Source organism: Antennarius striatus, chromosome 13, assembly GCF_040054535.1.
Source record: "Antennarius striatus isolate MH-2024 chromosome 13, ASM4005453v1, whole genome shotgun sequence".
Lineage (NCBI taxonomy): Eukaryota > Metazoa > Chordata > Actinopteri > Lophiiformes > Antennariidae > Antennarius > Antennarius striatus.
The window spans coordinates 3,526,247-3,549,402 of record NC_090788.1 but is presented as its reverse complement, the minus strand read 5'-3'; the positions used below and the strand labels follow the sequence as shown (position 1 = coordinate 3,549,402).

Here is a 23,156-nt window from a genome sequence, read left to right as displayed (position 1 = left end):
ACACACACACACACACACACAGACACATACAGAGAGAGAGGTCGGGTGGACAGGGGAATTGAGCTGCAGGCTTGTCTGTCAATCACCTCTTAAAATAGAAAGCTGCAGTCTGATACTGGCTCTGTCTGTTTATCTCCATGGTTCCTAACGGTCCTCTCTCTGTCTATGCCTGCAGTCTGTCACCAACACTCAACCTCCCTCTCTCTCCAGAAGGACAGTGGGCGTCGATCACCCCCAACATCAAGCCGGTGTTGCAACAAGTTTGAACTAAAACGCACACAGTCACATACGGAGCGCTCTGAGATTGAACTCCACTGCAATAACTAAATAGACCAAAACCTCCAACAGGTTCAGGAACTGGACTAGATATAATCTTGGACTCCTGCTACCAGCCTCGTCTTTAACCAGGAGCCAGAACCAGGATCATCCTGATTTTCAGTGGAGGTAAGAATCAGGATCATGTGAGAGACAACTACAGCACATCAACAGAGGCGATTTCACCTTTTATGTGAAAAATAAGTATACAGTGTATAAGTAAGCATTTATCATCATATGCAATATATTTATGTCATGTAAATAAAACGGTAGGCCATAAACATTACATAGAATACACAGGAGTTATAAAACCTGTGACGCTGAATGGTAACATGTATGTGTTTGTTGTTGTGTATGACTGCAGTAACTGCATCAGATTAGTGGCCTGTGGGAACAAACCAGGTTCTCCTTCATGATATTCTGTACGCATGAAGCGTTAGTTGAAATGTGTACACAACACTTTACAAGCACAATTTGGGATTTACAAGGACGTGGGTTTATGTAAGTGAACCTGGAGCCACACGTGCTAAACATTTTGATGACAAATTGGCAACGCAGATGGTGAGGTGTTGAACGGAAGCCAACGGATGCCTCTCATGTGTTTCATTTCATTTAATATCAAATGTTAATTATAGATCCATTAAATCGTTGACATTCAAACCAGCTGTGTTAATTGTACTCCCAGACAGGCAGAACTGTCCCATGATCTCCTTTGAATTTAAAAATATACAAGCAAATCCATCATCATATCAAAATCTGCTTAATATTTTATCAGCAGTGCCGGTTAGTCATGACATGATCATTTTTGCAAATGTGACGCACAAAGTCTATTTTGGTCATGTTTTTAATAAAGTATCATCTGCATACAGATATATTCTCATGTTTTTAATAAAGTATCATCTGCATACAGATATATTCTCATGTTTTTAATAAAGTATCATCTGCATACAGATATATTCTCAGCTGTAAATAAAAGTATCATCTGCATACAAATGTATTCTCAGCTGTAAATAAAGGTATCTTCTGCGTATAAATATACTCTGAACTTCTGCATCTGTCTTGAAACTAAGGAATATAAGCCCAACCTGAGGATTGAACATCTAATAGCAATGTGTGCTTTCATGTTTCACCAATCATCAATCTTTTTTCAGAGACTCCAAAAGACAAACAGGTGGAATCTGGAACAGATCAAGCTAAATAGGATGAGCACAGGACAGGATGGAGGAGGAGGAGGAAAAGGAAGGAGGACGGAGACCTTCCTCAGTGCTCACCGCTGCCCAGAAGTCGACATTCTTCCTAACCACAATTCAGACACACAAATACTTGTTACTGGTAAAAAGAAACCTAAATTCACCAGCAACGGCACGTCTGAGACGAATTATCTGGATGTGTCCTCCACCAATCGCTCAGAGGAAGAGGAGGAGGAAGAGGGAAGTATCAGTGACTGGTCGGAGGAGGATCTTTATCTCCACTTCTCTCCCTCAGTCATCCACCCATCGGATGATGAAGAGTCCGAGCCAGAAAGCAGTTTTGAGTGTGTTGACATTACGATGGAAACACTGGTGAGCCCTATAATCAATAAACTCCTTACTTTTTTTTTTTAATTTAATGATATGGAAATGTGTTACATCTCCTTTACACAGGGGAGCAACAGGAAAAAAAAAGTTTGGATTAGCCAATTTGAGGTTTACCAGGCAAGACTTTTTTAATGAATGTTCTTTGTGAAACCAGATTTTCACATTCAAGGTACTGCATTGTGGTGTGTGAAGCAGTAATAACAATAATAATGCACATAATAAGTCCATGAGTATAGAAGTCTGACATCAGAGAGTCCTGGAAGCTGATGTCTTAAAGGACCACAGATATGTGTCTTTCAAAAGTCAGTTTGGTTGAAATTCTGAATTATTATTATTATTTGGTCATTTTATTGCTCAATCTTTTATTTTGTATATTTCTATTTGTTGTCCTGCAGGAAAAAGGTCAGGAGGGGGAGGGGCTAAAGATGGTCCCTAAACGTCAGATTCAACTGAAAAAGAAAGAAGTCGAAAACATCTTTAATGACAAGAAAACAGAAGAAGTACAGGTATGACTGTTACCTGCTTGTAGAGGTAGAACAGGCATGACTTCTACCTGCTCGCGTCTCCAAAGCCTGTACGTCCACCTGTCTGTTTACCTGTCTACATTTCTAGGTCACGATGAAGGACGAACTTGCGAAAGGCCACATTTCCAACAGTGAGGTTTCAGCAAATGAGCTTCTGTGTCACAACGTTGGTCACCGCCCCGATCTGTTGATACGTCAACACAGTATGCCTGCCTCCCTGCACGGGCCTTCAGTGACTAGCATTGACTCTGACAGCTACAGGGTCTACAAAGGCATGATTGCAGGGGCTGGTCAAGGTACACATATCTGATTCTATAAGAAAGACCCCCCCCTCTCCAGATTAAATTTCATTCTGCTGTAGAAATATCTTAATTCTGTCTTTTTGTCGTTTGTAGGCTTTCAAGTTGGAGGAACCTCAAGGCAACGACTGCAGAAGTCCTTCTCTTTGGATGAAACTAAAACAAAGATGGCGTCCTGCATCATCAAGAATGTTTTGTCTAAGAAGATGCAAGAAGAGCAGAACCACTCTAAAACCTCATATGTACAAAAGAAACCTGCGGTGTTACCTGGCCTCATGAAGTCTGTAGACCAGAAGGTGAGGGAGGGGGAAGGAGGTAAGACCGGGGGCATGTTTAAAGCCCCAGCTCATGTAGTGAGAGACGTTAGGAGTCTAGTGAAAAACTCCTACAGCGTTTCGTTCCCAACAGCTCCAACAACAACACCTGAAAACAGTAAGTCTAAAAGCATCACGATGATTGGCCAAGACAAAAGCCCACCACCCACCTACCAGCAGGCTGTAGCAGTCAAAAGTCAAGATGAAATCAGTAAAAGCACGAAGGCTGTAGCTTACAGTAGCTCCTCTGGAGGGAAGATCAACAGGATCCCACTGTCTCTCAGCCAATCACAGCAGAATAATAACCGGAGCAACAGATTCAGCCGTCCAGTTGTACAGCAAAGACGAGGCAAAGAGCCAATTACAAACAAAAGTAGAGTGGAGAACACCGCTTGTTCTGACATTTTGTCAGATCTGCCTGAAAATTTGCCTGTTTGCAGTGACCTGTCAGAGATCAACCAATCAGAGAGAGTTGATAGCGAGCATCACCAAATAGAGATCTCACTTCCCCATGCCATCTGCGTCCAGGCTCCACCTCCACTTCACCCTCCATCCAAACCTGGACCATGCAAGGAGACACAGCCTCTGCTGTCTGCACAGGACCAGAGCTCCGTCAAGGGTGTGACCTCACAGTTAGCCTCCAACTCCCCCCAACAGATCATCCACTCTTGCTTTTTCACCCCTACTGCCCTGCCGGCCTTCCCCACTTCCATACGCCCTCATGTGGGAAAGGTCAGCTACATGCACACCCCCCTGAGCTACATCCAGACCAGATTGCAGCATGTCCCAAATGTTCCCACCCTCCATCTGCTGAGGAGGTCTGAGGAGAACCAAACCAGTTTGACTGGAAACACCTCCAACCAGAAAGACAGTTTCAACCAGACATGCCCACCTAATCAGACTAGGACCTCGGGAGCCAAGGAGAGCATTGGCAACAAAGATACCCCCCCAACACAGGAGCAAACGGAGCACCAGAAACATCAACAGCAGCAGTTTCAGGGCCTCTTACCTGCACAGGTGGGTGGGGACCTACTTGTTAACATCACAGGTGGTAATGCTGCACCTGGCATTCTCCTCAGAGATGCCGCCTCTTGTCATGTAATGTTAGACCCTACAAATGGGCGCTGCTTCTATGTGGACAAGCCCCCACAACCTCAGAGGAAGATGCTGCTGGATCCAGAAACTGGCCAGTATGTCCAGGTGTTCCTTCCCGTGTCCAACTCCACCCCAAACAACAGCGTTTTACCCGTGAGCTTTGCCAACCCGGCTCACTTTGCCCCTCCCGTGATAAACCCCACACCCGCTGTCCTGTCGGTGATGCAGTTACAGCCAGCAGTTGCTGTGTCCTCGCTGTACGGCACTCCCTGCCTCCCATTCACCCTGCAAACACCATCGGTGAACTTCACTGCATTGTGATCACATCCACCAGGGACATGCAGGACGACATGCCAGATTTGACTGCAGCCAGGAACATTTTAAATATCAACCAACCGTCTCAGTGGAGCTGAAGCCTGACAACAACTGTCCTTCAATGCTGTTTATGTTTTATTTAATCTAAGTCTGAAAACAAGAGCTTGGTGATTAGGCTGTGTTCAGACTGCAGGCATATCGGATTTCCTTCCATATCTGATTTTTAGGGCAGACTGTTCACACTGTTTTCAGCAAGTGTCCCAATGCGATCTGGCTGTGTTCAGATTGGGCCACATTATCGGCCGATCTGACGGGGTGCCGTAACAATGACGTCGGGGTGGAGGGGTCGTTCTGTGCGTGTAATGTGTGAGGTCATAAAACTGCGATGGCGGCAACAACAACAACGACGAACATGAAGTTTTGTTACCTTAGTGTATTATCAATATCACTGTCTGGTAGAGGTGGAGAAAATCTATGACACACCAGACATTGCCAACTTGTTCTTCCATTTTTTACCACTCTGTAATGTGAAACGCTGTTCATTCTGGCAATTGTTCTGACGTCACAGACCGCCATACCCAATCGGAGTATTTGGAGCTGTTCTCACTGAGACGGATCTGTCCAAATCCGATATGAAACTACCTCCAGAATGTGGTTTCAATCTGTTCCGCAAAAATCGGATATCATGTGGTATGGGACTGACTCGACCACAATTGAGACATCCGATATCAATCTGGATGGGCTAAAAATCGGATATAGGTGACCAGTCTGAACGAGGCCTTATCACTAGACTCTGGATCTGGGTCAGGGTTTCAACAGTCTCAGAGAACCCCTCTACAGCTCCTCCGGGGGTACCCTAAGGCCTTTCCAAACTTGCAAAGACATATAATCCTCCAGTGCATCCTAGGTATACCCCAGGGTCTCCTACCAGTGGCACATGCCTGGAATACCTCCCCAGGGAGGTGCCCAGGGGGGTGGCATGCTATTCACTTAGCTAGCCACGTCAACTATCTTTAGAACCTCATTGTGAAAGTCTTCCCAAAGGATCATAAACGACATTAAATGTGATTTGAGGGTTGAGCTTTTTAGAGCTGGATCACAGTAGCATGTGTTGGACTTCAGGGACTAATTGGAGCTGTTATGGTAAAGCATTAAGTCTAGGATGACACACATACCTAAACCAAAGCTGAACAATCCTTCTCATGTCCCCATAGCCTGCTTGAACCGCATAACGTCACATTTTGTGGAAATTGGTTCAGTTGTTTTTGTGAAATTAAGGAAAAGGCTGCAAAATACCCTCACCGGAGAACATTTAATTATTTAAAGTTTTGTCGTGAAGTCTAGAAACTTTCCATACCCAGTGTTGACTCCATTAATAACATGAAGACAGCAATCTCTTATTCAACAATTCTAAAAAAATAGACTTTAATAGTCAGGGTCAGGGCCTGCCTGCTGCTCTGTTTCGTGACCTGCTAACGTGAGCAGGGGATCACGTATGTACAAAATTACAAAATTATAATGGAGCATCTTCATCTGCTGTGTTGTCACAATTTGAGTGTTTTTTTTTAATTTTTTAATTTTATTGTAATCTTTTGCACACAAAAACAAATGTCCACCACTAAGTATAATAGTATTCACTGCAGATTGGTTTGGTTTGTTTAAGCTTATTTCTACATAGTTGTGTAAAAAAAGTCAATGATTTTCATCAAGTTTCATCTAGTTTATTAGCTAAAGCCATAAAACACATGATGGTCCAGAGGGTGTTGTTCTGGGATCGGATTCATTTCCAGATTTTTTTGCCAGAGCTATGCAGTTTTAGACTGTTCAGATTCAGACTGCAAATATCTTATAAATAACAGGAAAAGAAATATTTTTGATGACTTGTGTGTTTTTAATATATCAATCACCAATATTTTATTTCGGGAGGATTGAGTTCATTATTTGAAAATATCCAAAACATATTTTATCACTTCTATATTACTGTAAAATGCATCACAGCATCCACAAAATGATGTACAAATACATATTATTGAAAGTATTTTTTACTCAATGTCTAAATAAATCTCTTGTATAAAATGAAAAAACAAACAAACCCAATTATACTGAAACATGTAATTATGTAATAAACATGCTGCTGTTTGGTCCCTATATTGCACAATTGTTGACATTTTTTATAGTGTTGACTGATACTTGTAGCAAAGCAATCTATTTTTGATGTTATAAATAAAAATAAATGGAAAAAAAGACGCTGTTTTTCATTTTCTCGACTGCTTCTCTGACATTATTAAAGCATTGAGAGTATTTTCACATCTGATGTGACTTCACATTCACTTCCATTCGACACTTGGAAATAAAAGGTTTTTCTTCCTGCTCTCTCATACGTCAGCGCTGTGTGTGCTGATGCTAGAAGGCTCTTCCTCTTTGTCCTCTTCAGTTGGTGGTGGATTGTCTGGGCCCCGGAACCCGACGAAGGTGGGGCTGATAGGAAACCGCTTGAGCCAACGAGTCCGCTTGATCACATTCATTCCCAGAGGTAGATCATAGGAAGTAGAGGACAAAGAGGAAGGCTTCAACTGGACTAAACCTCGTTCCTGTCTGGTGCCTGAAGACATGTGTTTATAGCATTAATATAGAGAACAGAACCGTGGAACAAATTCTGTTGATGCAGATTATGGAGCGTTTGTATGTTCGCATGTTACCTGGTATCGAGTTGTCGAGACAGAAACCCATAAAACCTCCAACAAACATCTCACTGGACAGAAGAACAGTCAGAATCTGATCCAGTTCTGCAAGACCTGAACACAGAGAACCGATCTATAGGATCAACATCTTAAGATCCAGGAAACCAAATACGAAGTGTCAGAGAGGAACTTTGGGGGCTTGTGTTTTGCAAATGCTTTAACAGTGACGTTAACATGGGTAAAGTAAAGCAAATATTTGCTTCCTGGTTAGTGAATACACTGTAAACACCCGACCACCACCACCACACACACACACATGCACACACCTGTGTTAATGGAGGTTGGATGTCTGTCCATGTACGTTGGCAAAGTCAACCCAAAGAAGATTGAAAACCCAAGAACAAAAAGGTTTCTAGAGGAATTCAAATCCACGAGCTGCAGGTTGGACAGACCGACAGCTGTGATCATCCCTGAGGAACACCAGCACAAACGGATTATCAACATGTCGCTAACACACCCGTACCGGCACACAACCAGTGACTGACTCACCAAACAGTGTACAGAACATTCCTCCAAGGATGGGATCTGGCAGTGAGGCAAACAGAGCTGTGAACTTCCCAACTGTTCCCAACACAATCATGATGCCGGCTCCGTACTGCACCACCCGCCTGCTGCCCACCTGCACATAGGGTCCGTGATTTAAACATCCATTCTATAAACGTATCTGTGCAGATCTGAGATCAGAGGAAAGATGTGTGAAAAGAGCTGCAATTCACAGGATTTCAGGGTCATGGAAACCAGTTTATACCAGATTGTGCGTGTGTATGTGTGTATGTGAATTTCAAAGTGAATGTGAAAAGAGGCCACCTTTAAAAGTTGTTTCGATTGAGATCCATTTGTAACGTTGATGAAACAGCAAAAGCAAAAAGTTTCTATTCAATTCAATTAAATTAAAAAAAAAAAAATTGTCCCCAAGCGGCAGCTGAAGGCACATAAAGCAGTATTATACAAAAGACAGGGTTGGTGCACAAAAACGAAATGCAGAGTGCAATACACAGAAAGCCAACACTAACACTATATACACAATAAACAGACATGCACAATATAAACAGGTATGTTCAATGGGGTAATAAATATATAAAAAATAGATTGTAAAACTATAAAACTATAAAGATACCCGTCAGACACCGTAGTGAGTCTGACTCACAGAGTGAGAGAGAGAGATTGTGCAGATTAGAGGAAAATGTTGTAGTCAGTGAACTAGTGAAATAAAAATTCAAAGCTGAGGTCTAGATTTCATGTTGAACAGCTCCTTGGTTTTCCTCAGGTCTTAAACTGATCTAGCTAAAAGCAGAGAGGCTTGGCATTCCTTGCAAGTGAATGCATTCCAGCCTTAAATCCTCAAATGGCCTACAGGTGACTTGACAAGCCTAGTTCTGGGTGATGGATGTCTATTTGACACAGGTAAGAGTTCAACCACTTTGACATTTTGAAAGAACTTTCTCTGATTGGTCTGATCTGTGCTATGAGGCCTAGGAATGCTCTGCAGGGGCCTGAGGGGAGTTACAGATGTCGAGAAATGCATGTTTCAACTCAAATAAAAAAGCATCCCATTGGCATGGCTTCTGTTACCTTGGTGATGCCCAAAACGCCTATATTTAGACTGGAGGAGGTGGAACCATTTCCTGTCCCTAAAAAGCCAGCAAGGATGCAGGAGATGCCTTCAATGAAGATGCCTCTGAGACAAAGAAAAAACGAAACAAAACATCAGACACTTCTGTGGGCGGAGTCTGTCCGATAGGACAACATTGTGTGTCCTCTCACCTGTTGATGGCGTGTACTGGAGGGGGCGTAGACCCAGACAGACGTGCACAGGCATAATAATCTCCAACTGACTCCACGATACCTGCCATGGTAGCACTCAGCATCCCCAGCACCCCGGCAACCGTTACCACCGGCAATCCCCACTGGCCTATCAGAGACCAGAAATGTATGAGCTCACAGGAGGTTGTCCAGTGCTGACCTGGATTAACTTCTGACTGTTTCTTTCCAGATGCCGGGATTGTGATTTGGTGTCGTACAAGGGTAGGGGACTCTGAACCAGGGAGCTGATTTTATGATGTCACCACGTGCATCTGTCCGGGCCTTGTGTCCATAGCGATCAGGATCCGTTGGCAACAGGTTGGTCAGAGTGAAAACATAGCAAACCAGCCAAACCAGCATGATGGAGAGAATGATCTGAGAAGGACGTCAGGAAGTTAAAATAACTAACCAGTCGAAAAAACGCAAACAGGAAGTGAGGCAGGTTAAACCAATCATAACGCAGGAACTCTGAAAGAGAGGAAAGCACGTGAAAACTAGCGCGGGTGTGAAGGACTGCTTTTTTAAAAAGTTTATCCTGCTTCTATCACGTTTTGATTATGTACTGTAATCTTGTTTGTTGCAGCAGCTGTACTCACGACCAGGATGAGGAAAATGAAACCACGACTGAAATCTTAACCTTTGTTTTTTATAGCTTTACATTGATGATCTCGTGAATGCATCGCTGACCTTTAACTTCATACTCTGTCTTGAATTCACATGGACGAGCCTCATGTCAACTACTCACAAACTCAACTACTGTTCCAGGAATCTGGAATATCCTCTAAGTCTTAAATACATCATTCTAAAATTGTTCTCTTATTTTAAAATTTTTTTTTTAGATCTTTGTAATTTCTCATAATCTTGAATTGTTTGCGTTTGTGTTTTGCATTTACAGGAAACATTTTGAATATCTGGACTCTGGTGGTGGCCAGTCCTTTCTTTCGTTTGTAAACAGGAACAGGAAGTGATGTCTCTTTCAGGCACTGACCAAACAGTACAATGAGCAAAATACACCTGTATAGATAAAGACAGAGAGAAAGAGAGTGAGAGATCAGCTTATCTGCCAAACAGTAAATGCATATTTAGCTTATCGGAGCAGAAGCAGCAGAGATAAAGACGTCTTCAGGTGGACAGAACTGGGCTCACAGTGACGACAGTCCCCAGTGGGACCCGGCTCTCTCTCCGGCTGTGGTGAACACAGACAGGCCGATCAGCGACACCGTCGGGGTGATGGTAAGAGGGCCGATGTACTTCAGGAGCAAACCTGGCAACCCACACAAACCAATCACAAATTCCAGTATGCTGGAAACAATGATGGCCCCTTGGATCTGAAACCCACAAATAAATGAGTTGTGGTGATGTTAGTGATGACGGCTGGAGTGAGACTGATTCTACAGGAAATTGTGGAATATTTTTTTTATTTGTTGTCAACTTTGAACGACTTCATCTGAAGTGTGTTATTGTACAACAGTGGTGTTAAAGTCTTTCTCCTTGACCTACATGACCTCCTCCCACTTTTTATTACCTGAATCACAGAAGCTGCCGTCTTCATGACTTCCTGATTGCTCTGTAATGATAATACAACCTGGACCAAACCAAACCCGCTGTAAAAATAAGTGTCGTTTACCTCTCTGATGCGTGGCTGCCAGACATGTGACGTGTTCAATGGGAGACTCCAATTCCCATAAATCTCTTCTGCAAAGGTATACGACAACAAAAAGATGCGTTGTCATTATCATAAATGTAATGTTATGTAAATTCATGGCCCACTCACTTTCACTGGGACACGTCCAGCGGTCCAGACTGAGGATTGCTTGTGCTGGAATCAGGAAAGCTAAAGCACTGGCCTGAAACAGAGGAAGTCTGTACACAAACACACATGTGTGAGTGTTACGCAACTCTCACACACTCACGTGACTGCCACTGACTCACCTGACTCCCACAGTGGTCTGGATCAGAGTTGTGATTCCAACAGTGGTGAAAATGGTACCGATCAGCTTACTGATGGTTTCCTGGTCTTGTCCGACACACATGGCCTCGGCCAGAAGGAACGGTATCGCTATGGTGCCGCTGAAACACGTCAGGTAGTGCTGAGGATGGATTAGAACAAATGACAGGGGATACCACATGGAAACTTAACTAGACACCTTACCAAATTAACCCATCCTATACCTAATCTGTCTAATCCAGTAGTCCCTGAATATGAATCTCAGATTTATTACCTGTAGTCCCAGTAGAATACACAAGTACCAGGGAGGGACATCCTCAATCGTGTAAATCATGTCCGACCTCATCCTCTGGACTCCCATTGGCTGTTCATTGACTTTGATTTCTTCCATTGGAAAGTTGTCTCCCTCTGATTTTTGTTCCGGCTCTTCTTCCAGATAATCATGTCTCTGATTGGACAGATTACAAGATTTACTATTACACAAACATCCGATTGACAATTGTTGAGTAAAGAGGTTAATGGATGAACTGGTATCGTGATTGTAGCCAGTCCAGACCGGTCCTTTATCTGGACAGATCTGGATTATAAAGCGGCAGAAACAACATTGAAGACCTCCAAATTATGTGTATCTGAAGTTTTAATCCAAGCAAGAGTGGAATAGAATTCCAATTTAATTCTTTACCAGTCAGTGTTTTCTATTTTTGAACAAACACAGAATGATTTTAGATAATAAATACATCAGTTTGATCACTCTGGATTGTTGTCAACATAAATGATATCAAAATGTTTGCTTAAAACTGGATCGTAAACTCTGTCAATTATTTACAGCTGTCTGCAGACATGCTTTGAATGAATCACCATCAAACTGACACAGAAGAGACATCACGTGACTAAAAGACAGCGCTATTCAAGCAAATTGTGCAGCATCAACTTTGCCCTCTTTGAAAATTATCCAGGATGTGGCAGGAATATCTAACAGAAATGTAAAACAATAGCTTTGAAACTGTCGTTTTCATATTCCTTTATGACTTTTCATTTCCTCGCATGCTGTAAATTGTAAACTAGATGAAACAACGTTATGCTGCTTGGAGCCCATCCTTCCTCAATAACCACTTTACATGACCTTGGGGACCTGTGCTGACCTGAGGTGACACTGAACCCAGAACCAAATCACCACTTCATCACTGAGCTGACACACAGGGAAATAAACTCTCTTCTATCATGGTGATATTTGCTTTATTCCTCAAACTTTTTCTTTATCGTGGAAAGTGGAATCTTTCCTGCTAGACTGCCTATTATAACTCGATCTTTCTATAACTGGACTTTTTGACCGGTCGTCTCGTTATTTGTAAAATTTCTATAGTAAATCTCGTTGATCTGCGTTACCATGACATTGAAATCTTCCTAATGTATTGGTCAGATTAAGAACTGGATCTTATACCTTTCATTCGCCCGCGAAGCCTCCAGTCTGTCTGTGCAGGATTTAAATCTATAGTGTGTCGTACGTCATCTCAAGAGCCGAGCTTTTTATGGTGATTCTTTATTGGATTGAAATTCATTCAAGGCAAAATGTTCAAGGGGGTCAGATTATGTTTACACAAAGATACTATGAATAAACACAGATATCACAGTTTTCTTTCTTGTTTTCTAGTCCTCCTATTCCCCTATGTTCTACTCCTCCTGTTCTCCAGTCCTCTATCCTCTGGTTCTCCAATTGTCTAATCCTCCTGTTCTCCTATGTTTTAGTCCTCCTGTTGTCCAGTCTTCTAGTTCTTCTGGTCTCAGGTCCTCTAGTCCTCCTGTTTTCTACCCCTGGAATAACCCGGTTCCACGACCTTCCTGTTTTCACTCAGTGAGATTAAGATTGACTGTTAAAATTACAAAACTTTTGATTGACAGTATTTTAGAGTCCATAATCAAACAGTGATCAGTTTACCTTACAGTGGTCTTCCATTGCAGCTTTTTGGTGTCCTGGATAATTGAGAGCTGAACATAAAGGGGGGAGAGAGAGAGAGAGAGACAGAGAGAGAGAGAGAGAGAGAGAGAGAGAGAGAGAGAGAGAGAGAAGAGAGAGAGAGAGAGAGAGAGAGAGAGAGAGAGTCCCTAGGGTGAAAGTCCATAGAGCTAGTCCACAGATTAACCAATACACACATGTGCACGCGCATGCACACACACACACACACACACACACACACACACACACACTACATGTGACAAGATCACTGATTATCAATAACTGACTTATATTTATCACCAGTACACATTTTTTTCGGTAAGGGAGGGGCTTGGGGAGGGGTGGCCACTCCAGGGGTCTATTCTCATATTTAATTATATCTGCCCTAAAGATGTTCAGATCTTTGTCAATCACAGAGAACACAGAGATCAATCACACACATAGTATTTAGTAATGATCAGACTCAGGTGAGACACAGGTGAGAAGACTAAACATTCCACTATGGGGTCTTTTCATACTATCAATATCATGAATAATAACAATAAAAATAATGTATAATAGTCCAATCCAAGTAAAAACACCTAATCCGTAATACGTAACTGAGGTAATGCAGCTCCTCTACATTGTTCTAGACAAATAAAGTTTACGCATGTCTTCTCGTGAGAGAGCTTTCAGCATGAAGAACACCTCCACCTCCACACATTACATGACACGTACCAATGAAAGAGGAATAAAATTGTACTTTTGAAACATTGAGTTATAAAATATGACAGACACTTCTTGTGTTTTTACTTCTGAAATGTAATTGTGACTAAATTATTTCTAATTCTGAAGAAATATATCAGGATCTACAGACATGTTGAGACTAATCTCCATCTGGAGACACCGTCAGTTCAGAAAATACATCAGGAATGAACGAAACAAAATTGGAGTGTAACTCAAAAACACCAACCAATAATCCAGCAACAGGACAAAATGGTTTCACACATGCAGCCTTTTTATTGCATTCATCTTCTGGATTTTATACACAATATTATAATAAAGTTTTGTCATCACATATTTGCATCATTTTCAGTTCAGAGAAATAAAATAAAAATGACTGTGAGGATGGAAAGATGATTTAAATCAAAATATAACCTTCAGGTAACCAGTTCAGACCAGTTTAAAGCAGTTCTGACCTCAGATCAGGACTGATTCAGTAGCTCTTTACCAATAACTAACTCTCACTAACAGATGAGTATGAAGTTAAATTAGTGATGTGCTAAATCCAGTCATGTGATTAAAACTCCAGGAAATCTGGATCTTCATAGGTCCACAATGCAACTGTTCACGCTCCACTGCCAGCTCAAGGGATTCATCAGGAAGGTAAGGGACGAGCTGCACCTGCACCAGTTCTACCAGCAGAGGGCGCCTGGTTCCAGTGGAGGTCAGCTCCACTACATAATTACTTAGAGCAGGAAGGTTTTTAACTTACCATTTTAGGAGCTTTATATATTCATTCTAAAAATCGACAGCAGAACATTTCATTTCTTCTGATAGAAGAAAAACAAAAAACAAAGTATTGTTACACCTTATTATTGATTCAATAAAATCATCACTTAAATCTCACACTAAACATCAGAGCAGACGCTCGCTTTCTCTGAATTTAAAAAAACAGAATTCAAGGAAACTTTTTTTTAAATCATAATTTATATTTGTCTCACCTGTGCAAATACAAACAGATGAAGCTGATTCTAAATCTGATCAATAATCAGATATTCACCCGTCATGACATTAACTACAGCTACAAATACCTTCCCTAACTGCCAGCTATTGCGCTAAGCTAGGCTAACAGGTACCCCATTACCACTCTTAATGCTAATTTAAGTTTACGTGGCAACCCATCTTTGCTCTGATATTTTAACACAGCCTGACCTGATTGATAAACGATATGAAAGCTGATTGGAGGACGCACAATTAAGCATGATTTATCAATTTGAATCTAGTATCTATGACAACACTTAGTGATAGGCTGAAAGTGATGTATAAGCTTTGTTCTCTTTATAAATATAAACTCTTCACTTAGTTATTTATGTCCACGTGAACGGTGACCAGCTGCTTTGACTCCGCACGTAGCCTCTTGGCCAATCAGAGCGCAGGATTCTCAGCATCAGCAACTCTTCATTGTTGTGCTGCAGAGAGAGGAGACACAGGTGTCACATATGATGTCAGCAGACATGCATCACTGATGATGTCAGCAGAGCTATATTTCTGTATCTCCATGAATTTAATTTTTCTGAAATACAAGTAAACCTGAGAAGTGAACACTTTTCCTGAATGTTAGCTTAATGGTGTTGAAAAATCTGGGCTCCTACTGTAGTTTTAAATGATCAGCGTGTCAAGATTTCATTGCTTCTATAGAAACATCATTTTTAAGGTGACTTAAAGGGTTATCTGTGAAAAATATGCATTAAGCACATTATATTATTCATTTTTCCTCTTAGGGGCTTCCATTGAAACACCTTTGAAGTTACACTAAATCCTGTGTGAAGCATTTTGCTAACTAGAGAAGTACTTTCACCCTTAATATTACTAAATTAAATGGAATTCACAACACAAAGGTTCTTTTGTGGCAAAAAAATAAAGTAGATGCACTAGTCTATTTGTTGCATCTTTTCAGGGGTATTATCTTATATTGTTCAATGATTGTATTTCAATTAAACTATGCTTTTTAGCAGTTACAACCACATTAACAGCTTTGAATTAATATGCAAACACTACTTACACATCTAGGATTTTTTTCAACCAATAGTTGTTAATATGAAAGTTATTTATCATGTATCTGATCAATTATTCCGGTATCTCGTCAGTAGCTACAGGTATTTTCCCACTCTGGTTGTAAGAGATGATTTTACCAAAAAAATCAGCAACAAATTGACCAAATTTTACAAAGTCATTAACACCTCAATTTGAATTTCAAATGATTGAAAATCTCAGAACATTTAATTCATTTGTCTGATCTAGACCCGTTCATCGCTGATATTTTTGGTAGGAGCAACTCTGCAGACCCGTTTACCAAATATCTGTTTGCAGGTGAGAAAATCTGACTGACACATGTAGCCACTGTGCCACTGAGCAAGGCACCACTACAACTCCCACAGTGAAATCATCACAGAAAAATGGTTAAAATGACGACGACGACGATTCAAAGAGAAGTTTGACAGTTTTTTAATAGATTTAAAAACAACAGAAAATGAACAAGTACACAGATCAACTCTCAGACGGATTCTCGTATTTTTACTTTTTATTTTTGTCTGTGTTTTTCTGTACTGTGTCCCAACATTTTTTTTTTTTTTTTTAGTTCAGGATATCTGATCTGCAAACAGACGGTAAAGAGAGTCTGACAGCTGAAACTACAAACAGCAGAGAGGGAAAAATCTACCTTCATCTTCATCATCATGAGAGCAGCTGTCCAGTTTAACAGTCAGTGTGTCCTACCTGTCCGTCTGTCAGTCTAATGTTGTTAAACTGAAGCTCCGGGGTCCCAAACAGCAGGACTACAGGGACCTGATCTCATACCAGACCATAGACGTCTGAAACTGAACGTCTCCAAGGTCCTTTATCGTCATGCAGCTTCACCAACCTCAACAAAGACCAATGTCACGAATGCTATCGACTGTAAGTCGACCCAGATGTCCAAATCAGAGGACGTGTTTTGGAATTGCATTTTCAAAATCTCTTCAAGCTTTATTCTCTCAGATGCCACTCTGGTCATTTCAATTAGACCAGAGAGGCAAACTGATGATAAAGCACAAGCTAGTGGTCCAAACAGTCTCTGTATGTAGTATGAACGCAGAGACGTACTCCGACGTTTTACAGAGATATTATTTTGTTCCTATAAATTATCTTCCTGCGCAAGAACGACAAAATGAAGCCACGTCGTAAAGCTAAAAGTTGTTTTATAATGAACCACAACCATAAATCCAACTTCATAGTTCAGGCCTCTGATCCGTTGGCTCGTGGGTGACTTCACCACAGAGTGGTAGAATTTAGTAACCGACTTTGCTGAATTAAAAAAAAAAAAGTCAATTTCAATTAAAATAAATACAGACGAGAAAAACCGTCTCGCTTACTGAGCTGCGCTTGTTTGGGTCCCCCGGCCTCAGTTTGAACAACATTACTTCACAGTTTTTAATCAGGTACTAGAGAACGTCTTCAGTCTGTGGGCATTCTTCAGCAGAGCCGGGAGGAACCAGGAGAACCAACACAACAGGAAGTGACAGGTCGGCATGCCACAGCGTTTCACACCGCCACGCCTGCCAGACCGACGCTGGACAAACATGTTGAACCAAAGCATCCAATCAAACAGTAATTAAAACTCCTATTATGAAAGAGCAAATATTAGTGTCTTACATTTTCATCAAACACTTCATTCATAAACTAATCGGCTGTTGGCGTTCAGGACAGCTGAGCCAAGCTCAATGACTATTAGCTTCACTAATAGCTCTACCAATTGAATCTTAATTAGCGTTTTGATAATTTATTCTTAATGTGCACCGATGTAAAGGTGCAAGGTCTTCATAAAGCAGCAGTTTGACCGTTTCAACAAGCCCTATCGGTTCAGCAGAATTATCAGAGCAGCACAATTCGGGTGAGAAAATTAAAAAAAAAAAAAAGATTCAGACCCTACATTTCCCATAATGCCTCTGGAAAGTGTCTAACATGAGACACTCATTTTGAAACAGCAACAGCTTTAAACTCACAAAAAAAAGGTGTAAATGACCCTTGAACAGGCTGAGGTGAGTGGAAACGCTGAAGATGATTGAGCCCTGTCGGAAACAGGAGAAGGGAGAACGTAACCCCAGAACAGAAAAGCCCCGCCCACGTCCCCCCCTGAACACTGACAGGTAATTCCAAAGCCCCTCCCCTCCAAACAGGAAACAGAATCATGAAAAATCGCCGTCTGTCTGCATTCAGTCTGACAGACAGACAGGTATTAGTCTAAGGAAGGGGAGGGAGGGGATACTCCTGCCTCCTGAAGTGGTTGAAGGGGGGTGTGTAAAGGTGGGGTGGTGGGGGACACACACACGTAGAAGCAGGGAGGTGTTTGGCAGCGGTAGCCGATGCTACGTTTCGAACTGCGTGAGCAGCGCTCGGACTTCGGGCGTCAGCTGTTTGGCGGCGCTGGCGGCCTCGGCGATGGCGCGGCGGTACGGCCCCTTCCTCTTTCTGTCAAAGCGGGACTGGAAGCTCTCTAGGAAGGGCGACAGCTGGGTGAGCGGCAGGAAGGAGGTGGTGGGGGAGCCGAACCAGGACACGCGCGCTTCCTGCCGCACCGCCAGGCCCGTGTCGCCGCGCCGCGACACCGTGATGCCGAGGACGCGCGCCGGCCACCAGGGGAAGCCGTAAATCTTGGCCCAGACGATGTCGCCGACGCACACCGTCCGACCGTCGGGGAGCAAACACTTGGACACCAGCTTGGAGAAGACGGACGACGTGGACGAGGACGAGGAGGAGGAGGAGGACGTGGAAGACTTGCGGCGTCTCTTCAGTTCGCCTCCCTCCTCCTCCTCCTCCTCCTCCTCCTCGCCACCCGCCGGCGTCTCCCTGCTGGCGGCTTTGGGGGCGGCGGCGGCGGCGGAAGAGGAGGGACACTGCGGTCCCACCGAGAAGGAGGGAAGAGGAGCGGGGGTGGAGGGGGAGGACGAGGGGGGGTCAAAGGTTTCTGTGGAGCTGCACTCAAAGTGAGAGGAGTCCAGGGAGCAGTGGGGGGGCGGATCCACGACCTGCCCTTCGTCCCCCGGCCCCGCCCCTTTCTCCTCAGTGGGGTGACCCTCCAGCGTTTCCATGGAAACACTAGCAGCGGGGTGGAGCGTTGGAGGTGGCGCCGTGGCTGAGGGAGGGGTGGTGCCAGTGGGCGGGGCTGTGCTAGACGTGGGCGTGAGGGCGGGGCTTAAAGCGGATTTTGGGGGTGAAGATCGAACATTGTGGTTTGGCGGGGGGGAGGAGGAGGAGGAGGAGGAGCAGGACACCTGGCCGTCGTCGGTACGATACCTTTGCGGTTTGAGGCGAACGCGGGGAGGAAGAGGCGCGTGGGGGCCGGAGCTGACGGCGGTACCGCTGAGGTGCTGGCGACGCGTGAAGTGGACCTTCTGGTTGTGGTTCTGGAGCGCCGCGGCTCGCGTTACAGCCTTGTTGTGCTCCTGGTTCTGGCTCTGACCCTGGTTCTGATTCTGGTTCTGGACTTTGGGCCGGCGATGCTGCGAAGGCGACTGAGAATTCCTGGCGAGCTTCTTGAGAACCTGACGCGCTTTGGAGCGCTCCACGGCAGAACCTTTGGCCAGAACCTTCTTAGAGTTCAGCTTCAGACACATTCGACTGGACGAGGATCCTGACGAGGACGACGAAGCCACGCCCCTCAGGACGCGAGGGGACGAGGCTGACGACGACGACACACGTATCCCTGATGATGAGCGCCTGTCGACGGCGCCGCGTCCCCCCTTGTCGTCGCTCCTCAGGCGTTTCACTTCGGACGAGATCGGGCCGTCGGCCGGTCGCCGCCGCCGCGACGCCTCATCGCCCCTCAAATCCACCGGACCCCGCCGGGCTTCCCTGTGCCCGCCTGACACCACTACGCCTTTGCACTTATCGCAGAGCACCTGGCGGGGTCGCAGCTTGATGGCGTTCATGATGGACGTGGGCTCCTCGCAGCGGTAGCGCCGCTTGGGCCGTTTGATCTTACGCGGCAGCGGCTGAGGTAAGGCCTGGTTGTAGGTGTCCCTGATGAACAGAGGAGGGGGGTACGGCGCGCCCTCCTGGAACAGTGGCGGCGGTTTAGAGGTCCAAGGGTGTGGCTGGGGCGGGGGCTGGGAGGGACAGCTGTTGGTGACCTCTTCCTGTTTGGTGGACGGATCCTCGTCGGTGATTGGCTGCGACGGCACGGACACCTGAGGTCGACTGCGGTCGTCCCGTCTGGGAAACACCGTGATGGGAATACCGTACGGGCCGAACCTGAACACACAGAGCGACAACGTCAGAGGCTAAAACACAGTCAGACATGATTAACTCACTGGCTGCCATTGATGCCAGTTACGTTTTTTTACATGGGGGGGGCTGGGGGACGGTCCGCCGGAGCTTGTCAGTAAAAATCAGGATTCTAATAATAGAATTTAGCGTCCATGACGACTGATCCAGTGGATGGAGAATCAGTGGAAGATGGAGAAGTTGTGCAGCAACAAAGTGTGCGTATGTCGGCGTTCACCCGCGAGCGAACATGATGATGCATCTAATCGAGAACGCAAAGAAAACTTTGCTATATATAAATATCCAGAGCATCGGACAAAATCCGCAGAAGGAGATCAATTCTTACAAAGCACTGGCAGCCAATGAGTTAAATATAAGAGCATAACCTCAAGTGCAAATTTAAATAAAGACCTTTTACACCCAGCACTTATTTGATCTACTGTGGAGTATAAATATACAGAAAAACACATTTAGAAAACAAAATACGAACAAAAACTCTCAAATATACTGATTGTATGGATATAAAAGTATTAAGCAATACCTGGATGTTACGGAACTAGTCTCAGAAATGTTGGTTTTCGACGACGCGGTCAACTGTAAAAATTAGACTTTTTATTGTAAAAGAAAAAGGTTTGAACGGTATATAATTGATTGACTCAGCACAGATCTAAAAAGCTGATCAGGGCTGACGGAAAAGGTTTTCAATATCTTCTCAAATAAAATGGCTCATTTCAAATCATAGGGAGTTGGGAGACTTTGGATATCAGGTGATTACATTTTTGACTCATAATTCTGTCAAAAACTCAACTTAAATGCTTGAAAACGTTGTTTAACAACTAAAATCTGTTTGAACGTTCTGTGTTTTATTTCATCCAATCTGAGACTAAAGAAACAGTCAACAATGTAACCTTACAGTTATCATCTTAAACATTGTTAAGGAATACCTTAGTCAAAAAGGCCTTGGTGTATTACCATGACAACAGTAGCTAAAGGAGAATTTAAGGTAAGCTGCAGATTGAAACAACAAGTAAAGTCTGACGAGACTTTCTTTTGCCACTGCAAAATCTCTGATCCTGAAGAACCAATGAGATTTTCCTTCCCTAGCCAAAAAGAAAATAACCTGCAGGTATTTTAAAATAAATGTTTATTCCAGATGTGATTGTACACATTTGACCAAAGAATAATTAACCAAAAGTTTCTCACACATCAAATTATGATAATTATCAACTGTAGCAGTTATTAGTTGAATAATTACTTTAATAATATTAATCATAAAGACCTGATCATTGTAAGACGCATTAAACGCTCACTGTAATTATAACCCACTGGGTTACATAATGTCGCCAAGAAATCAAAGTTATTTTTCCTTGTTATAAATCTACTGAATTTTACCAGAAAATAGAACGTCTTCATTGATCTCTTTAAATTGATTACTATATCAGTCATCGTCATTACAGACAGGTCCGTGTGTTTGACCTAAGTTGTAGAAAGTTCGCTGGGTCAAACTGATGTCATTTTAAGGGACACGATTAAGAGCAAAAAAATCAAAAAAAATCCACGACTGACTCCTTGACTGAAATGTTTGCTGAAGCGTTTTGATTCTTCAATGCTGGTCTTGAAGCTTCGACATAGAAAAAGAAAAAGCAGTTTACATCAGATTTATATATCACTGACTGATTAATCATGGTTTAAACCCACTACAGTGTCTTGTCTGTGCCCTTTATGTCCCCTTACTGATGGAAAGAAAAAATAATTGACTGAAACCTTTTCGTAAAGCAATGTACATCCTGGTTATACATTTTTTTTTTACATCATATCATATTCAGTTTTATCAAAAATATTAATTCATTAAATGTTCTTGATATTTAGCTAATTAAATTGCTGAATAAATGGTTTTGACAAAGCTTTATTGAGATCATTTGTTTTATAGATTTAATATCATTATTTAGTTTTCATCCTATTTCAGTGGGTTTTTTTTTTACCTTTTGGAGACATCCATCAACACCCCGGAGAAAATCTTTTCACCCAACCGGAAGGACACCACCAGCGCGTCATCGATGACGTGATCCAGGCAGACCCGGACCTCGGACCCCGGACTCAGATCCTGCACGGAGGCGTGCGGCGGAGCACCGAGACCGGCTTCCGAACCGGTCTCCTGCAGGGAAGAGTCTACCGCGGTGGGTTTCTCCTGCTTCACGGTGTCCGGCACTAGACGCCTCTTAGGGGACCGACAGGGCGGGGAAGAGTCTCGAAGGCCGCGGTCCGGCGTCTCCCCGGTCCCCGCTGGGTTCTGACCGTACCCCACGTCCGGATCCAGACAGTCTGCGACCGACAGCCGCTCAGCGGTACCGTCGAGCGCGGCGTCATCAGCTGGGCCGGGCCTCAGCTCCGGTTTGATCAGAGCAGTGTATCCCCTATCTCGGTCTGCGGGTTCGGCTCGGTCCGTCGTCACGTTGGTGGTCGGTTCCGCCGGTTCCGCCAGAGATAGCCCGGCTTCGGTGACGGCAGGAGGAGCCGGAAAGGAGTGGAGAAAGACAGCGGAAGGCTGGGGGTCTGCCAGGATGCTGCGGTACACCGCCTGCACAGACACGTTCCCGCCGCCCTCCGGATCCCCTGGTACACCAGGAGAGAACCGGTCCATCGTGATCCGATCCACCGGAAAGTTATTTATCAGCTCATCGTGAGCGGCGTTATCAGAGAGCGCTTTTCCCGCCGCAGGCTCCAGCTCTGGCCTGACATGGCGGCGCTCCTCCCCGTCCCCACCATCCTCACACCGCGGGACAACTGATTCAACAGCCGGACCGTACTCCCGCGGCTCGTTTGTCTCAGGCATAGTTACTGGAAGTCCTTGCCCTACTGGACCCGATTCTGGTGGGCCCTCGTCATCAGTAGCCGCGGTTATTGTTGTTGTCGGTACCGCCGCAGCTCCTGGCTCTGCAGCCACGGCCGCCATTTTCTTCCGCTATGCTGCTGAGAAGCACTTTGCCCCGCCCTCCCGAAACGCTGCTCATTGCGCATGGGCGCTGCCATTGGCAGAGAGTCACGTCACTCAAACGAAACTCTTCTGTGATTGGATGATTCTATCTGAGTCTGTGTGACGCTAAGCCGCCGCCAGAGGGCGCTTGGTTTTACGAGACAAAAACAACGAAGCAAAAGATGAACAATAAATTTACTTCTGATCTGAATTTATAATATTTATATCATATAGAATCAATATATTAAATCAACAAAATATCAATTTTATTCAAAATGTTTTTAATACCATTAAA

General features: G+C 43.9%; 3 protein-coding genes across 3 annotated transcripts; 1 reads left to right on the top strand and 2 right to left on the bottom strand.

Annotated features, from left to right (window-relative positions):
* Positions 1–274: 274 nt before the first annotated feature.
* LOC137606751 (uncharacterized) lies at positions 275–4,457 on the top strand. Its single transcript, XM_068332163.1, has 5 exons — positions 275–444; positions 1,467–1,877; positions 2,288–2,398; positions 2,505–2,712; positions 2,812–4,457. The coding sequence occupies exons 2-5, from the start codon at positions 1,518–1,520 to the stop codon at positions 4,443–4,445; spliced, it is 2,313 nt and encodes a 770-aa protein (XP_068188264.1). The 5' UTR covers positions 275–444; positions 1,467–1,517; the 3' UTR covers positions 4,446–4,457.
* A 2,344-nt stretch (positions 4,458–6,801) lies between these two features.
* On the bottom strand, positions 6,802–12,905 carry slc23a1 (solute carrier family 23 member 1). Its single transcript, XM_068332164.1, has 14 exons — positions 12,868–12,905; positions 11,206–11,379; positions 10,916–11,073; positions 10,758–10,846; positions 10,611–10,678; positions 10,130–10,311; positions 9,877–9,997; positions 9,202–9,358; positions 8,945–9,092; positions 8,753–8,858; positions 7,670–7,799; positions 7,447–7,590; positions 7,139–7,234; positions 6,802–7,041 (listed from the first exon to the last, which is right to left on the bottom strand). Exons 1-14 carry the CDS (start codon positions 12,883–12,885, stop codon positions 6,815–6,817), a joined length of 1,818 nt encoding a protein of 605 aa, XP_068188265.1. The 5' UTR covers positions 12,886–12,905; the 3' UTR covers positions 6,802–6,814.
* Positions 12,906–16,075: 3,170 nt separating this feature from the next.
* pwwp2a (PWWP domain containing 2A) lies at positions 16,076–23,078 on the bottom strand. The gene is made up of 2 exons (XM_068331527.1): positions 21,870–23,078; positions 16,076–19,875 (listed from the first exon to the last, which is right to left on the bottom strand). Exons 1-2 carry the CDS (start codon positions 22,838–22,840, stop codon positions 17,991–17,993), a joined length of 2,856 nt encoding a protein of 951 aa, XP_068187628.1. The 5' UTR covers positions 22,841–23,078; the 3' UTR covers positions 16,076–17,990.
* Between the last annotated feature and the right edge of the window lie 78 nt (positions 23,079–23,156).

Coding starts and splice junctions, on each gene's coding strand:
- pwwp2a (XM_068331527.1), bottom strand. CDS start 22,840: ATGGCGGCCGTGGCTGCAGAGCCAGGAGCTGCGGCGGTACCGACAACA. Junction 19,876..21,869: donor TTGATGGATGTCTCCAAAAG/GTAAAAAAAAAA, acceptor CTGTGTGTTCAG/GTTCGGCCCGTACGGTATTC.
- slc23a1 (XM_068332164.1), bottom strand. Junction 11,074..11,205: donor GTATTCTACTGGGACTACAG/GTAATAAATCTG, acceptor ATCCATCCTCAG/CACTACCTGACGTGTTTCAG. Junction 8,859..8,944: donor CCAGTACACGCCATCAACAG/GTGAGAGGACAC, acceptor TCTTTGTCTCAG/AGGCATCTTCATTGAAGGCA.
- LOC137606751 (XM_068332163.1), top strand. CDS start 1,518: ATGAGCACAGGACAGGATGGAGGAGGAGGAGGAAAAGGAAGGAGGACG. Junction 1,878..2,287: donor ACATTACGATGGAAACACTG/GTGAGCCCTATA, acceptor GTTGTCCTGCAG/GAAAAAGGTCAGGAGGGGGA. Junction 2,399..2,504: donor AGAAAACAGAAGAAGTACAG/GTATGACTGTTA, acceptor CTACATTTCTAG/GTCACGATGAAGGACGAACT.